At 38.9% G+C, this 18,554-nt stretch overlaps 2 protein-coding genes across 2 annotated transcripts in view; one reads left to right on the top strand and one right to left on the bottom strand.

Annotated features, from left to right (window-relative positions):
• LOC145318024 (alanine--glyoxylate aminotransferase 2, mitochondrial) overlaps positions 1 to 18,554 on the bottom strand; it is a 125,281-nt gene that overhangs the window by 58,882 nt on the left and 47,845 nt on the right. The gene's annotated exons all lie outside the window — the stretch shown is intronic.
• LOC145316334 (neo-calmodulin-like) lies at positions 126 to 18,478 on the top strand. The gene is made up of 8 exons (XM_080156774.1): positions 126 to 241; positions 604 to 675; positions 1,221 to 1,324; positions 12,073 to 12,180; positions 12,808 to 12,908; positions 17,630 to 17,702; positions 17,999 to 18,060; positions 18,415 to 18,478. Exons 1-8 carry the CDS (start codon positions 127 to 129, stop codon positions 18,461 to 18,463), a joined length of 684 nt encoding a protein of 227 aa, XP_080012900.1. The 5' UTR covers position 126; the 3' UTR covers positions 18,464 to 18,478.

Raw genomic sequence — 18,554 nt, 5'->3', positions numbered from 1 at the left:
ACACATTCACACACAGAAGGGATGAAAGAAGCATTTACCAGTCATTATAATGATCCTTAAAGTTTTTCAAACGCGTTCTCTAATTCGTGGCTTTAAAAACTCTGTGGACTTTTATTGTACATTGGAATGTACAAACTAGCAGTGTTCAAACTTTGCAACCAATATTTTCAGATCTCCAGGATGGGGGATGAGGATTGTGAGGAGATACAAGTACACATCATACATACAGATAATAGTACAGGTACCCCCCCCCCTTAAATTTTGAGGGGGCTAATTACCCCTTTCAGAAAAAATGCCTCTGTAAAAAATGGTTGGGGTGTATTTATTTACTAACATTAAAATTCTTTTTTCAGAGAGCGGGAATCATTTTCTCGCAACATTTCACCCCCACTCAAATAAATTTTAAGCCCCCATCCCGTTGAGATTTTTACCCCCTTAAAAATAAGCTTGGACGTCCTTGGATCATGTATAGAGAGGATAAGAAAAAAAATCCAATGTAAATTTTGGTTAAGTTTATAATGATTCTAATGTTGACATATTATAATCCTATTAGGCTTTGCTTTTGAAATATTTGACTACTCTTAACTACTAATGAAATTACAGAATGTGGTAGTGAATCATCAGATGAAGAAATTCAATTAGACAATAACAATTCTAAACAACAACAAAATAAAGGTAAACATGATGACATATCTGTAATTTGAATACTGTCAATTTCTCAATCAACTTTTCACCAACCTAATGTTTTTTTTGGAAAAGTCCATCAGCCAATCGGAAGACAGTAAATTGTTAGGAGCGAAGCTACTCTAAAATTTACTTTGTCTGTCCGCCTGCCAGTTTGTAACGCTTTTGGGGTTATTTGATTTTCTCGGCTGATATTGAAGATAAACAGCTCAAATCTTAATTGGAGATTCCTATGACATATGCGCATTGTATATTGCTTTGTTAGTCTGTTGGTCAATCTTCAAAGAAATAAGCCTTATTTTTTAAGGTTTTGTGATTTATGAGAAGAATAAGTGAATAGGTCTTCAGCATCATCTTAAAAAGTAGAGCCCTCAATAATTGTTCAACTACACAAACTACAGTATTTTCGACTGGCCGTTAATCAACGATAATTAAAATAGTTGAGATTTGTGATTTTGTTCAAACACTCTCTCTTTTATTACTATGTAACATTTAAATGTTTTTTTTATGATTATTGGATCTCAATCTTTATATAGATGTTAGTGAAGACGACGAGCTTGATGAGCTCGATGAACTTGATGAATGGAGGACAATATTTAATCTTTTTGATGTGGATGGGGATCAAGCCATTACCAAGGAGGTAAGAACTCCTTACAATTGGTAGATCTAACTGCCTGTCTTTGTGTACCGAAGAATCTCGCTAAATGCTGAACGGATACGCAAAAAATCGAGAAAAAAAGCTAACAAGTGCCTCCTAGCGGACGTTAAGATAACGTTTGTAACCATTTGATCTTGATAGATTTTTTTAAAAAGCCGCTAGAGACCACTAGGGGCGTAGTCGTTAGTTTATAATTAAGTAAGGACTCTGCTGCAGCATCTCTAGCCGCGTTCATCTTCGTCAACCCACACAACTTTGGCAAAACCGCAACTGCCATTGAATCAACTATCCGCAACTGTTCAAGTAGAACTATTATTTAGACAATCTTTAGTTGTAGCAATGGATGTATAATATACGTGGAAATTATGACAGGGGAAAATTTTTAGTCAATTTGCTAACATAGAACTCGTTTATTTGTCAGTTTGTTTACCTTGAGTGTGGGGGGTGGGGGAATATTAGGTAAAATGGGGGATACTGTTGTGTGTTTACCTTTGTTAGAGAGCATGAAAATCTGATGAAGGATCTAAGTAATAATATATCCATTGTCATAGTGAGCCACTTTTTAAAAAAATTGTCTTATAAATGTGTAGCAAAACCCATTGAAAGTTATTATCATGCTAGGCTTGTACATTATCATACACATACATACATTATACAATATACATGATATATGTTGCAGTCTTTTTGTGGACATTATATTCTAGAACAACTGTGCAAATACAAATATGTATCAATGGATGTTGAATACGTGGATATTGTGAGAGATTCTCGTATACCCTGATGAAATGTTTCTCCAAGCTGGCTAATATAACGATACCGTCAGCCCCCCCCCCCCTTTCTTATAACTTTACCCTATCCCATCCCTTGACCACGGAGGAACATATCGACCAATATTTGACTGAATTAGGAAGATAAATTTACGAAAAAATCTCCTGTCACAGTATCCATGCATTCTATATCCATTTATGTATCATATAGTATATATCTACATTAGAGAGTTAAAAGAACATGGACTTTTTAAAATACTGCAAATAAATATAAACACTATAGTATAAAGTAGTAAGGTTTTTTGTCTGAAGCTAAAGATCTCAGAAGTTTTTGGTCCGACAAGGTAGACTAGAGCTGGCTTTAGACTATTTTCCTGAACTCCCCCGCCTTCTCCAGAGGCTTGAACTAGTCCTTGATAATTATCAATATTTGGATGTTAATTTTGCTTATTATTTAAAACAGCTTAGATTCTGTTGGATGCAATCGTCCTTGTTTCTATGTACAGAAATGGATGTATTATTACTTTTATCTTATACCAGATTTTTATGTTCTCCAATAAAGTGAAATTTGCAGCGGGATAAATAACATTAACACCTCCCTCCTACCCTCTTCACCCTATCCCCTCACCTGCTACTGGATATACGAACTTTCCAATTAACGAGTTCCATGTTAGTAAGCTAAATTGACAACAATTTTTCCCTTGTCATAATATCCACGTATAATCTACATCCATTTATACAGAGGACGTAAAATGTAAATCCGCCATTCAGAGGTTAGATGAAACTATCTAATGAATTCATATACTTGTAGCAACTATAATCTAAACAAAATCTTCTTAGTTGTATGTAAATATGTAATACTAAAACATTAGTTTCATATAATCAATTGAATTTTATAATCAAAAGGTCATTGTTGACATTATATGGTACACCGACAAACGTCCTACTGCAACAAACGTCCTAATGCGACAAACCTCCTAAACGACAAACGTCCTAATGCAACATCTCTTAAGTAAAACCTCCTAATTTTTTATAAAAAAATTAAATCTTCCTCTTTTTAGGACGTTTTACTAAAGAGATGTCAAATTAGGACATTTGTCCCTTTAGGAGGTTTGTCTCATTAGGATGTTTTTCGCATTATAAGGTTTAGGACGTTTGTCGCAGTAGGAGGTTTGTCGGTGTACCCATTATATCAATATGATAATTTAATAAAAATCTAACAGGGTGGGTTTTGCCTTTCTTGAATAAAAATTAAATTGTTGATTATTTTATTGCCTAAGTTTTTAAACCCATGACTGTGGCATAACACGTAGGTCTGGTCGTTGCGGGAAAGGTGATAGGTTCGAATCTTGGTCCTACTGCTGCTATGTCAGGTGCTTAGCATAAATAGTAAGAGTGGGGGAGTGCTTTGCCCCCAAACATCCAGAGTTAGGACCTCCAGACAAAGGTCATGCAGTTAAGGAGTTGGTTGTCTAAGGGGCTTTTGACAAAGTAATCAATAAACTAGTTTTAATTCAGAGATGTACAAAAACAAGATTTCTTATCATTAGCAGTCTACAGTTATCCTAAATATTATGTTTTATTAAAAAATATTATTAATACTGTTTAATATTATGTATGACAGGGGGGGAATTTTCGCCAATTTAGGTTGCTATTTCCCTTGTCATTTATTGGTCAGTTCTTTCATCCAGTCGAAGGAGAAAGGGTATAGATTGTGGAAAGAGTAAATAGTTATTTTAGCCCGCTGCGTGTTTCACTTTATTAGAGAACATGAAAATCTGATGTAAGATCCAAGTAATGATATATCCATTTAAGTAAGACAAAATTGTGGCACATATAAATCAACAAAATTTATGCCCTCAGCATCACTGAGTTTAGCATTAAATTCTGGATTTATGATATTTTTTTAACATCTTATTAGAAGAGTATGGAAATAGTATATACGTGGATGTATTGACAGGGGACAATTTGTCGTCAATTTATGTTGCTAATATGAGCCTCATTTATTGGTCAGTTTGTTCATCCGTTAGGAAGGGAGGGAAGGTGAAGTGTAAAATGTGTGGATGTGGGGAATTGTTATATTACCCAGCTGCGGTAATCACTTTAACAGAGTTCATGAAAATCTGGTACAACATCCAAGTAATAATATATCGATTTGGAAGGCATATTACCCCTTGTAGTATTTGAAGAATATTGTTTTGCTCCTCTTTACTATCAAATTGTTGGTTGTCTGCAATAATTGGGATGTTAGTTCCTTGAAACCTACTATAAATGTCTGGTCCTACGTTGTTATCAACCTCCCCCAGAAGTATTATTAAAAGTTATACTTAACTGTGTTATCGGCGAAGTCATTGGTTTACTATATTATAACCGGATATATTATTACCTAGATGTTACACCAGATTTTCATTGGTTAAAATAACGATTCCCTCCTTCTGCGCCTTTTATCCCATCCCATCCCCCCCTACTGGGTACGAGAAGTGACCAATAAATGACATAAGGATAACAACCTAGATTGATGACATTTTTTCCCTGTCATAATATCCATGTGTATTCTACACCCTGCATTGTTAGGGGTGAAATACAATATATATTGTTTAGATACACGAAGAATACTTTTGTATAATTGTTTATGTTTACCAAGAAGAAAAGTTTAATATTCTTTGATTACAACATACAACAATACTCTTGATGAGAAAACAACAAAGATAACAACAGGAGGAGTTATCACAAAACATGAGAAATAAAATATTAAACAAGTACGATTATGTCCAACAAAAGCAATGATTTGTTAAAAGATAAATAATAGATAGAAATGGATCTATTATTACTTGGATCTTACACCAGACTATCATGTAATCTAATAAAGTGAAACTTGCAGCTGGCTAAAATAATGATTCCCCGCATCCACTCCTTTTAATCCATCTCCTCACTTCTTACTGGATAAACGAACTGACCAATGAATTAGAACCATATTAGCGAGCTAAATTGACGACAAATTTTACCTGGTCAATATATTTGTGGTATCCGCCTAGGATAAATGGCAGACACCAGAGTTCGAAAAGACTATGGCAGTGTGACAGACGTGGACACCTTACTATAGAGAAGCTACGCTTCTCTATCAATCACTAAATAACAAACAGCATCTATTCAGTTGTTCCTTTATTGCAGGTCTAAGGGTTACTAAAGTTATATACAACAAACAATAGCTACACAGATAGGAATAAATAATCATAACATAAAAGCATTATAATACACATACAATAGTCAGTTTGGGCAATAATGATCCCCCATCCCTGGAAAGGGTGGGGGGAATTAACAATGCAGCTTAACCATAATAAAGCTTGTCAGATTCAATCATTAATTTTAGGCATAGGGAGGGGGTCGGCAGACCCCTTCCCCAGGACTCGGGGGAGGGCCTGTGGCCCTTCCCCGAACCCCGGTCAGGGGTGCCATAGGCATGGCTCACGGTTGCCGAATACCACAACTCTCCCCTCGGAAGGCTGGGAGAGGGTTTCCCTACCAGACTTCCGACAGTGGTTGAGGCCTTCGGCCCGCTCCTTAGGGCTAAGATATATACAAATGATAATGATTCAATGGAATCCTAGTGGTGAGTTTTTCAGGGCTGATGGGTTCCCAACGTGGGATAGAAGGTAGAGGCTGGCTTTGGTTGGACACGTAGCTCGGCGCCGGCAGGTGTCAGGTTGGCGTGGGGCACAGCCGCTGCGGGGCCGGTCAGCAGCGGGGCATTCTGGTTGTTGTTGGCAGCGGCTGGGGCACTGGCTGCCAAGTTGACCGTCTGAGCGGCAGCCTGGCCTCCCGAGGGGCCGCGGGGTCTTCCAGAGGGCGGTCCAGGCCTGCCTGGGCGGTCATGCCCGCTATCGGTCGATTGCATGGACACCATTTCCTCGGCGGCTTCCCGGCCAATGGGAATGGCATCCCAGTCTACTGAAAAGTCCCGGGACTTGGCATGGGTGAGCCGGGCTCTGGCCAAGGCCTTCCTGTACAAGGTTGGATGGTACAGGAACACTTGTGACATCGCATTCATGGCGGCCCGTACACCTCCTTGTGCGGCTGCCAGGGAAATAATGGTCAGATCCCCCAGCAGTTTGAGGATCAACAACAGTAAGCACAGTATGGCTGCGCCATCTCCCCACTCGTGAATAGCTTGTCTGAACCCAGCCCAGACATCCAGGGCGGCCTCTCCTTCCTCTGCCAGTCGGTCGATATTGTAGGACACGATCCCATGGTCTCCAGTGGCCGAACAGCTACCTTGCTGAACGCACGAGCCATAGGACAGGCCGGTCAGCATGGCGCTTTTATAGGCTGGGAATGCTAGCAGCTGCTGCCAGTCGTTCAATTCAGCCTGTGAATACAAGCCTCCTGAACTAAAGTCATCCAAGGGTTCTGTCAGCAGCTGCTTGGGCGTATCCAGCGGGGGTGGCCTCTTCTTAGGTGCGGGGGTTAGTTCTATCCAGCCTTCCTCCGCGTGCACAGTCAGGGGGTAGGTGGAGGAGCAGGGAATCTTGGTGGCGTGGCCGCTATACACCCGTGTCACGGCGTCTACAAATCCTGTGGGTTCCACTGGTACTTTGTCCCAACATTCCTTGCTTTCACGGACAACGTATTTGTTGCGTTGGCAGGTAAGCTGGAGCAGGACATCTCCCCTCAGTACAGAGAACGTGCTCCCCTGGACACGCACCGGGTGGGCCGGGTCTAGTTGCTGGAGCTTCCAGCAGTTGGCCGCTACTTCTTCTGCCGCTGTGCTTTTCATGCGTGTCTCCAGGGTGAATCCAATGTAACCTGCATGTATCTGGGCCTGCAGGGGGACATCCACATCCCTGGCCGATACTCTGGGCAGCGCTGCCGCGGCCGGGTCAGCTGCCACGAACAATGCTGGGTGGTTGGTGGCATGGGCCTCAAAGTCGCAGTTCACTATTGAGGTGGGGTTGGTCATGTTGATGAAAAACTGGGCTTGATGGTCAACCAGGAACGCATCCATCACTAGGCTAGGCTGGAGGCTGCGGATCAGCCTCAAGGGGCAATCTCTCCCCAGGTGGTCCCACACGTAGGTTGCTTCCCCAGTGATGCAAGACAGCTCAGAATGGGGACATTCTAAGGCCAGGTGGTCAGATTGGGACTCCACCCGTCCATCCTCTACTACGTAGGTCTCTTCCTTGACCAGCAGCCGTCGTTCCTGGAGCACTAATTCATTGCGGTACAGCTGGCCCTCGAAGTGGACGTCCTCCCCTTCACAACCCACCCCCTCGGGGCTGTTGACAAGGGCGCCCACCATATCGAGGGTGAAGAACAGGGGATGGTTCAGCTGGAACGTCAGTGGCTGGGTCTTGCCTGGCAGCGTGTAGACTCGGTTCCTGGCCAGGTCTCGGCACGTTTCTGGATCGATCTTGGTTGGCCTCATGAGGGTGGGGACCGAGGTCACCTTGAGGTGACCCCATACCCCACACCTGAATGTCCACTGGGACACAGTGAGCTGACAACTGTATCCTGCTGTTTCCCTAATCTTGACTTGTTGCAGGACGTGTACTTCATGGCCCAGGGGCACCTCCTGGTGTAGCGGTTCCGTGCTACACATCTTTTCTTTATTGTAGGCTGTGACGTGGGTGGGGTTGGCGCAGTCCCATCCCACCAGGACGTAGCTGGTTGTAGGCCACACGGCTGCCAGCAGTAGTCCCCACAGGACCATCCACCAGTGTGAGAAGCTACCAGACAGCCATCTACCTCGCGCACGCGGCTGGGGATCTTCGGCTCGGGTCACGGCTGCTTCTCGGGGCTGGACACGGCTGGGCTGCTCCTGGCTAGATACAAATTTCCATTGAGCGTTATCTTTGTGTGTCCGGGGCACCCCAATACCCTCCCCAATGACAGACTGGCAGGCGACTGGCGCTTGCCTGGGTGTCGGCTCCCCTAGCCCCAAGGGGTCCCTTCCCTTGTCCATGGCATGCCCAGTGGCATGGGGCTGAAGTGCGTGTGGCACAGGCTCGCCCTGACTCACGTCCCTCCCCTGCCCTAGGAACTCAGGTGCATGTGGCACAGGCAAGTCCTTATATCCCCAAATTTCAATCTCCCCAGCCTCTGGTGCAGGGGGCACAGGCAAGGTTGGGGTTTTACAATAGTTTGGATACAACACATTTGTTAAATTTAACTTATCCTGGCTCGACTGGAAGTGCTGGGCAGCTGGGTTCCTTCGGCTGGCAGGGGGCGCTGGATGGTGTATAGTTGGGCTCTCCCTACAGGCTGGTGGCGCTGGCTGACTGGGGGTGACAGGTGTCACCCCTTCCTCTGGGACTGCTGGCTCGTTCCAGGATCCAGGTATCTCGGTGGCGGCGACGGTTGTCGCCCCAGGCACCAGGTTGGAGGCTGGCTCGTTCCAGGATCCAGGTATCTCGGTGGCGGCGACGGTTGTCGCCCCAGGCACCAGGTTGGAGGCGCTGGATAGCACCCCCCAGTCATCGCAGGTGGCGGCGCCGGGTGGCGCCCCATACATCGACTCTGATGCGCTGGCTAGCGCCTCCTGCCTCTCTCGTTCAACGGCCGCCAGGGCCTTCCCATACACCGTCTCAGTGACGCTGGGTAGCGCCCCTCCATTCTTGCTGGGTAGGCTCGGCCGAGCAGGCTCCATCATGTTTAGGCTAAAAGGCTGGGGCCTCAGAACTTCTGGCTCGGCGATGTTGTTGGGTTGCACAAACTCCGGCCCCAGGTGGTTGAGTTCTGTCGAGTGTTGCCTGTAATCCCTGAAGGCTTGCTTCAAAGTCTGGGATTCAAAGGCGGGACGAAATAACATTTCACACTCGGCCTTGACTTGTTCGTATGTCAAGGCTTGGCCTGCCTCGCCAAACAGATGAGAAGCCATTTCCGCCGCTTGCCCTACCAGTGACAGTAAAAGGGCGTTGCGGCGGTTGAGGGTGTCATGGGGCGGCACGCGGTAAGCCGCCCATGACATCTCGAGTCTGCGGATGTGGGAACTCCAGGATTGCTTGGGCGGTCCTCTATACTCCGGCAGGTTACTCAGCATCAGCTTGCGGTACTCGGCTGGAGCCGGCTGGGGGTCATCCTGGAGCCATCCTTGGGCTTGGTCGCCTCCTGGCGCTTGCGGCTGCTCCATCGGGTCAACGGTTCAACGGCGGGACACAAAGTTATAAGGCAATATTATAAATGGTTTGTCACTTGAGGCTTTCTAGCCTAACAGCCAACACTGTTTTATCACTAGGTTGGTAGTTTAGTTACAAAGATATAACTTAGCTGTACTTATCACTAGTTTTATTCTGAGGTTGTAGAGTAGGCTGGTAGGGGTAGATAGCTGTTGAGGGTCTGAACTGCTGTCAGGAACTGATTGGGTTTTCCTTTATCACACTATAGATAGGAGGGAGAAGCTTGTAATGCTTTATTTTCCAAAAATACCTCTGTTAGATGCTATGGAGTAGCTCCGCTCCTGTGTGTGTGTGTGTGCGTGAAATCTCCTTTCCTTGCAGCGCGCTTACGCACCGTCAAATCCGCGCACACAGGTAAAACGCGCACTTATCCCTCAACTCGCTCTCTCATTGGTCCGCTTTGTCCGTTGAATTTTATGATATTTCCCGAACTCCGTTGCGCGACCCGTAAATGGCGCTCTGTTTTCCCGGTCGCTAGCTCCACACCGTGGGCGGACTTAGTCAAGTGTGGGTAGGAGGGGGGAAGCGCGTGAGGGGACGGGGTAAATCCGTCCGTTCCCCCTGTGAGGAAGGGGGGAGTGCTGTGGGTTTGAGGTAACTGTGTGATGAGGTAATGGTGCCCTTTCTCCTTAATCCTAGGCTTTATTGTTAGGTCACCTTGATTGTATTTTCTTCAATGGAGAGTGGGCCCCTCCCTTTCCTCTGGAATAAGGGGTGTATTTTGTTGTGCTGGAGGCTTGGGTGGTTAGATTGTTTATCAAGGCATTGTTATATTACATCTAGATTCTATTTTTGGCCTTATCACAATACATAACAGATTTGCTTACCAAGCCTGTTCTATTTTTAGTTGTTATCACAATACACAACAAATCCAAGCCTGTTCTATTTTTAGTTTTATCACAATACACAACAAATTGTTTGCCAATCCTTGCTCATAAATCTATTGTTTAACCATCACACTAGGGTGGTAATCCCTACAATGTGATATAATATCTGCTTTTCTAGTTGGGTGGCTGCGCTGTAGCCTCTCAGGATACTTGGAGTTGACGTAGTTTTCTCTGCTTTGGTACACTACACTCGTATGTTGGCTCGCAGCTCGCAGCTATGTGGCGTGTTTCAGCCTATCGGCGGTAGGGAATGTCCCGTCCTGCTAGCGCCACTTATCCGAATCCGGCTGATGGCGGCAGGGAATGTCCCGTCCTGCTAGCGCCGCTGGTTCGGATCCTGCTATCTCTTGCAGTAAATGTTGGCCTATTTTCAGCCGTTTGCACTTATTTGGCCTGTTTCAGCCAGTCCGCAGGCCTGTTTCAGCCCTTTGAGCGCTCGATTCTCCGTTAGATGTCGGCGCTTCTCGCGGTTCTCCGTCAAGTTTCGCTGTTTCACTTCCACAACTGCCGGATGCAGAGTTAGACCTTGCTATCCAGGGTGGGTAATTCAGGTTGCTTGTGTCAGTTTTGCCAGTTTCACTGCTGGGAGTACCTTAGCCTCAGCTGCGCGGCTGCTCTACACTTTTGGTTTGCCGTAATCTCACACAGCTGTCACCAAAAGTTGTGGTATCCGCCTAGGATAAATGGCAGACACCAGAGTTCGAAAAGACTACGGCAGTGTGACAGACGTGGACACCTTACTATAGAGAAGCTACGCTTCTCTATCAATCACTAAATAACAAACAGCATCTATTCAGTTGTTCCTTTATTGCAGGTCTAAGGGTTACTAAAGTTATATACAACAAACAATAGCTACACAGATAGGAATAAATAATCATAACATAAAAGCATTATAATACACATACAATAGTCAGTTTGGGCAATAATGATCCCCCATCCCTGGAAAGGGTGGGGGGAATTAACAATGCAGCTTAACCATAATAAAGCTTGTCAGATTCAATCATTAATTTTAGGCATAGGGAGGGGGTCGGCAGACCCCTTCCCCAGGACTCGGGGGAGGGCCTGTGGCCCTTCCCCGAACCCCGGTCAGGGGTGCCATAGGCATGGCTCACGGTTGCCGAATACCACATATTCACATACAAGTAAGTTTGTATGACCTACCCTACAATGCTCAGCAAGGATAACAAAGCATTCAAAAGTTTCTACAAACTTATTCATCCCATGTAAGAAGCAAAGCTACTCTATAATTAAAAATTTCTATCCGTTCATTTGTTTATCCGTCTGTCTGTACTTTTGTTCGGTTGTCTGTAACACGATTGTTTTTTATAAAAAAAAATCTGTTAGGCCAAGGGAAATAAGATATCATTATATGGAGAAAAAAAAATTTCTCAGCTGTTATTAAAATCAAGCCACTGATTTTGCTTGTGAAGATTCTGCTTTTGAATATACATCTATTATGTTGCTTACTTGGTCTGTCGGCTTTGTCTGTGACTACACAATTCTCAACTTGTGGATCATGGATGTTTTTATCCTTGACACGAATATAAACAACGCGACGTATTATAACATTTATATAACTAGATTGGTAAACAAGGATGCGCAATTTACTAAAGAGCGATTGGCTTTTGTGATTTTGCAGCCTCAGTCATACGGCTTTAGGGGAGTCACAACCGCACTTACTTAAGCGTTATTATCCTGTAATATAAAGTAGTAAGGTGTTTTTTTTGTCTAAAGCTAAATATCTTGGAAACTGCCTCTCAGAATTAAATGTTCTTTTTTCAGAAATGCCTTATAGATGTCTTTTTTTGGCTATTTTTCTGATCTCCTCCGCACACCTCTAGAGGCTATGGTCGAATGTACTGGTACATTATATTTTATTTGAAAACTAACGACAATTTATTTAGGAATTGGGAATAGTTTTGAGATCCATGGGACAGAATCCAAGTGAGTTTGAACTGAAAGAAATGATTAGAGAAATGGATGAGGATGGATCTGGTACTGTTGACTTCCAGGTATTTATTATCCTTATATAAAAGTAACAGGATGTCTAAAGTCTATATGTGTGTCTGTCTGTGTCTATAGAACTGATATGATTCTCCTTACAATGTAGTGTCTCATAGGTTTTATTTTTTAAACAAGTTTTGCAAATACTGTTGCTCTGGCAATATATGGGGGAAAAATTGTTTTGGTAAATTTTATATTTTTTTTCTATTTTTAGGATAAAAAGCCATTAGATTCTATGAAAAAAGCCGTTTATTAAATTTAGATTTTTTAAATTCATTTTTTTATTAATAAATCTTTCTAATATGCATGAGCTGTCTTAGTTTTTATTTCAATATTTTCATACATTTCTCTAATTATGAAGACGACATTTTGAACCGTATTTTCGAGTAAAGTAAAAATTAAATGGATACTGAATATGTGGATAATAAGAGAAATTCTCGCCTACCCTGATATTGATAAAATGTGTTTTTTTTCAGCTGGTTAACATAATGATCCACCTTTCCCCTCCTACTGGAGGCACGTACTTACCAATAAATGAGAACTATAAAAGAAACCTAAATTGACAGAATTTTCCCTGTCTATCCACATATTCTTTACACATTAATAAATGTAAAATTATTTATTTTTATTTGTAGGAATTTGTGATATTAATGAAGAGAAAAGTATCTGAATCTCAAGATCAAGATATTGATGATATTGAGGAAGCATTTAAAGTTTTTGATAGAAATAAAGATGGGTAAGTTCTTATTCACAACAAAGAAAAAGTAATATAAAATTGATTGGTTCAACAGTTAGGGAGTTGAATCAATTTTTATAGAAGCAGAAATATAATCTATGATTATGGTTTGGACCCTCTAAAACTGTAATCTACCTTTCCACTTTCCCCTCTCTTGTTGAAGATATCTTCAACGCCGATACGATTTTTGAAATGTAAGATTCTACTTTCCCTTCTCTTGGTGAAGATATCTTCAACGCCGATACGATTTTTGAAATGTAAGATTCCACTTTCCCCTCTCTTGGTGAAGATATCTTCAACGCCGATACGAATTTTGAAATTTAAGATTCCACTTTTGCCTCTCTTGGTGAAGATATCTTCAACAAGAGAGACAAAAGTGGAATCTTAGATTTCAAAAATCGTATGGGCGTTGAAGATATCTTCACCAAGAGAGGGGAAAGTGGAAGGGTAGATTACAGTTTTAGAGGGTCCAAACCATAATCATAGATTATATTTCTGCTTCTATAAAAATGGATTCAACTCCCTAACTGTTCAATGAAAGATAATTCTAGTAATAATAGTTATTTATAGCATCCTACTATAGACAGCTTTCCGCGGATATCAAAATGAAAAATTAAATCTAGTTTTGTTAACTCCGAGATACCAAATAACCAGGCTAACAAATTGGTTTTAATATTATGATTTTTATATTAATATTAGTAGAATATTGCCTGTAATACGCGATGCTATACATAAAGTCATGTTAATACACCCATAGAGGCCTCTAGGGGCACTTGAGGTAAAGGGGGTAGAAAATCCCACCAACCCACTTTAAATCTTAGTTTGAAAAGAAAAAGTAAATCTTTTTTTTCGGGGGTGGGGTGTAATTTGTATTACCATCCCCAAAAATAATAAAAAAAACGAGTATAGTCCCTTTCGTAACATCGCACCTTATGGGGCGATTCTTCGTATTTTTCACAGTAGCTTTTCTCCTATTTCTAGCCCCTGTGGAGGCTCTAACTCTGCGGGCCAATTACCTAACCCTGTGGGGCAATCACCTAACCCAATATAACCTAACCTAACCTAAAATAACCTATAAAAAGCCATTTTTAAAATACGACGAATCACTCCTTATGGGGCGATGTTACAAAAGGGACTATTCCCAAAAAAACTCTTCAAGAACTAGGAAAAGCTACGATGTAAAGAAGAATTATATCTGTTAGCTGTTAGCGAGATCCTTTGGTACAGACAGATACATACACACACAGATATAAACATGCTATATACAAAACTTGCATAAAAATAGTAAATAAGAGTGTGTTGTACTGTGTATTAAAGAACAGTTATATAAGTATTTACTGTAATGATAATATTAAACCCAATTTTTTAAAAAAGAGCGTCAAATTTAAATTTCAATATAGATTCCCATTAGTTCTATGAAGTAGCAGTCAAAAGTAATAGAATAGTTATTTATCTCATCGTACTATAGACAGCTTTCCGTGGATATTGAAATGGAAAATTGTATGATTAAAACCAGTTTTGTGATCCCATGGGGCCGAAGGCACGGGGATAACAAATCAGGAATTATTTTTAATTATATTTTTAACATTCTTGTAAAATTGTCAGGCTATACATGCTTTTTCAGTATTGGGCTAAGAACCGGTTCTAATCCAGCGGATATTAATCGGTTTCGAAGCCATACTGGAAATAGATTTCCAGTTGTCAAAAGTAATAGAAAATGACTTAGTTGTTAGAATGTTGTACACAAAAGGACAGTTATCTTGTAATTTCAAAAGACAAAGTTTTTTTGTGTGAAATTTATCCCTGTTTAAAAAACATAACTAAATGGAAAATAATGTGTATGAGAATGAAAGGAATTTTATCAAATTTGGTCTTTGTTGACAAAATTAAAACTTTTATATTTAACATTTAATTAATCTCTATATTTTAGCTCCAGAAACAATTCATTAACTCAACTTTTAAACATAAAATATAAAGAATGAGAAATATATGATAACATTTTTCAATGGATTTAATACCCAAAATAGTTATTAAACCCTTTTTTTGAGAAGTCCCATTGTAAAGGAGAACTATATCGGTTCAGTGGTTTGACATCATGTTACCTTTATATTAGGATTACTTGCTCTTCCTATTTATTATCTCATTTTCGTTTTGTTTGACATTTCATGAGTCCAATATTAAACTTTTTCTTTGTATTTAGTTCAAGGGACTTTCCTTCTCTATAGCTTAAACCCTTTCCAAAAACTATTAAGTACATTAATAGTATGTGTGTTTTTTTATGTCACTGACCAAATACATCAGAATTGTAACCGACACACAGACACACATACTTGATATGTAGAGCATCCTGAAAATGGATGTAGAACATACAGGATATTATGATAGGGGGAAATTGCCATCACCCAGGTGGTCCTTTGTATACGTGGATCCTTTTTTTAGTATACATTTTTGTTTACAATAGTATACATGGCCTTACTCTAAAATTGTATCAATTTTGTTATACTAAAGTATAGAAAATTTGTGGGATCTACGATAGTATACCATCGTTATGCAAGAATTCTTACGAGGGTACGAGAAATTTTGTTAGTACGAGAGACATATATTATATACTAAAACCATTTTTCGGCCGTGATTCTGTATGTTAGAAAATTAGTATGAGTAATTTCCCAGGTAATACATAGTAAAAGTAGAATTTTTTTTGTATTATGAAAATCATACAAAAGTACAAATGTGGTTCTTTAAGGGTTAGAAAACTTATATTTTCTCAAAAATTATCATAGAGTTAAGAGAGATATTTCTATGATTTAAACTATTCATAATGATAAGAGTACATGAGATATTCTCATCTTTTACTTCTATAATGGAAGCTCAGTGAAAAGATTCTCATGTTTTAACTCTTATCATGGCTAGGCTATGATCCTTTCCATGCTATACTGAAATTGATTAGGTTTGGTATACTGGTGTCTATAGTTTAGATTTTGTAATTATTTAAAATGAAATATTTTAAAATACTGAAGTAAAAAAAATGAAATGAGAAACCAATTTGAATAAGATTTACTTATTTGATTTTTAAACAACCATATATATATTGGAAACCCCAAAAAAACAAAGTTTTTCTAACAAGTGAGAGACACCTAGCAGCAAAAATTTGAACTATATCAGGTAGAATTATTTTTGTATTATGAAAATTATACAAAAGTACTATTGTATTATTTTTCTGTAATTTTGTACAGTCCCTTATTTTTTTCTTGTACATGTTGTATCATTTTTGTCTACAATAGTACTTTTATGGTTTTTTTCATTAAGTAACATATTAAGTCCCAAAATTTTTTACTTAAAAAAAATTTTGTACTTATAAATAAAATCAAAATTGTAGAATTAGACAATTTTTTTGTCAAATTCTAAAATTTCTTTTTGATATTCAAAAAATGTTTTTCAAAATATTTCCTACGTCCTCATTTTTGGAACTCATCTAAATTTATGTTATGGTATATTTTTTATTGTTCGATTGTATACATTCTTAAGATTTTGTTAGAGTCTACAAAATTGGAACTTTAAAAACATTTTTAAAATGAATACTATTATACAAAAAAATTATACAATAAACGCTATGTTCATTTTTAAGCAAAGTCCAAAATTTGAAATGAATACTATCACACAAAAAAAGTGTACTATAAATACTATGTTCATTTTTAGGCAAAGTTCTAAAATTTGGACTTAACCAAATTTCCTAAACTTTGTACTATTGTATATAAAAAGAAATACAATAAGCATGAAACAAAAAACTCTTTTAAATCCACAAATTATACTCTAATTATTTTTGTTACTTTCGAGACATATTGAAATATTCAGTAAAGTAAAAAATGTTTGGACTCTGCCAAATTTTTGAAATTAATACTATTGTACAAAATAATAATACAATATATACAATCAGGAAAATAGTATTAGTACAAAAATAAATAAAAAAGTGTACAACATATACAAAAAAAAATATACTAATAAATAAAAAAAAGTACTATTGTATACAAAATTGATACAACATGTACGAGGGGACTTTGCCAAAAAAAATTTACTGTACAAAATTTTTTAAAAAAATTATACAATAGTACTTTTGTATGTTTTGTATAATTTTTATAATACAAAAAAAAAATTCTACCTATACTAGGAACAACCTGGGCAATTTAGGTTGCTATTTCCTTGTCATTTATTGGTCCGTTTGTTCATCAAGTTATGATAATAATAATCTGGTGAAAGATCCATGTAAATCCATTATCCTGGAAAGTCTAGAAATAGACAAATAGAATGAAAATGTTGACCTGACTAATCAAATTCGTATTGTTCTCTTTCTAAATTACTCTGGATAATCAAATATAGAATAGTTTAGTCAGCACAGATTACCATTCAACTTTTATTATTCTATGTCTAGTGAACAAGGACGACACAAGAAGTTGGAGGGAGGTGGGGAGGGGTTGTAAAAATATAAATATGAATTTACAACATTGTTTTCCTTCAAATGAGATATTGATTCTTTGTACTAGCGAATTTCAGTCGCTGTTTTTTTTTTTCTCCGCCACTTGCTTCAGTAAAAAATCTTTCATTCCAGCTTTAAATTAAGCGAAAAAGGGGCGGAACACTGGCTCCTCATAGATGTTAATAATTTTGAGCTGCCGTTACTTTTTGACCGCTGCGCTGCGGCATCTATAAAAGTTATTACTTTTTAGGGTTATCAGTGCAGATGAACTTTCCGCTGTTATGGTTAGCTTAGGAAATCCTCGTACAAAGCAAGAAATTCAGGTAAAGTAGGGCAAATTTTATTTGACCAATTGTTTAATTTACATTATTCAAATTAAATAAACTTGCAAATTATTGATAGAGTGGGGTGGGGGGTAGAAAACCAATATTTTTTTTTTATAGAAAATGCGCTAAAATAGTCATTATTGACAAAATAAAAAATGCACGAATATAAAAAACTTGTTGAATGTAAGATGTTTCCAATCATCATTCTCGTTTTGATGCCAGATTATTATTTGCTGCATATTTTTGAAACGAGAAGATAACCCATTTTTTTTTTCAATTACATGTTTATTTAGATGATGATAGCTGAGGTGGATGATGATAATGATGGTGTTATAACAAAACAGGAATTCGTCAGGTTAGAACATCTACATTATTCATACAAATAAAAATTTTAATAAAAAATGAGAATTTCACACTTCTAGGTCTACTCAGTTGACTAAATAAATTTACACAGTTTTTTAATTAATAAGTGAACGAAGAAAATTTCAATTTTTATGTTTATTAATAAATCAAAACAGGTTAATAAAACTAATAATTTTAAGTATTTTTCAAATTTTAAGATTTTACCAAAGCATTTGACATTTTTTGCAAGCCACTAAGGTGTTTTCTGGTTGTGCTATGTTAAAAAAGAACTTCTAGTTCATTTCTCTTCCAATATTAATAGTTTTTAAAAATATTAACTTTAACCTTTAATTGCATATTTGTTTAGAATGTTAACGAGGAAGGAAAGAAAACACAATGGACAATCAAAACATTAATCATTAATCATTTTTTTTTAAATTATATTGTTAAAAAATCATAAGCAGCTTATAAGGTCTAATAAAAAATGATGTAATACAATACAAATGA

This window comes from Acartia tonsa, chromosome 4 (assembly GCF_053477335.1).
Source record: "Acartia tonsa isolate MP-2025a chromosome 4, ASM5347733v1, whole genome shotgun sequence".
Taxonomy (NCBI): Eukaryota; Metazoa; Arthropoda; class Copepoda; order Calanoida; family Acartiidae; genus Acartia; species Acartia tonsa.
This window is presented reverse-complemented; position numbering and strand designations above follow the sequence as displayed.

Coding starts and splice junctions, on each gene's coding strand:
- LOC145316334 (XM_080156774.1), top strand. CDS start 127: ATGTACAAACTAGCAGTGTTCAAACTTTGCAACCAATATTTTCAGATC. Junction 676..1,220: donor TAAACAACAACAAAATAAAG/GTAAACATGATG, acceptor ATCTTTATATAG/ATGTTAGTGAAGACGACGAG. Junction 12,181..12,807: donor CTGGTACTGTTGACTTCCAG/GTATTTATTATC, acceptor TTTTATTTGTAG/GAATTTGTGATATTAATGAA.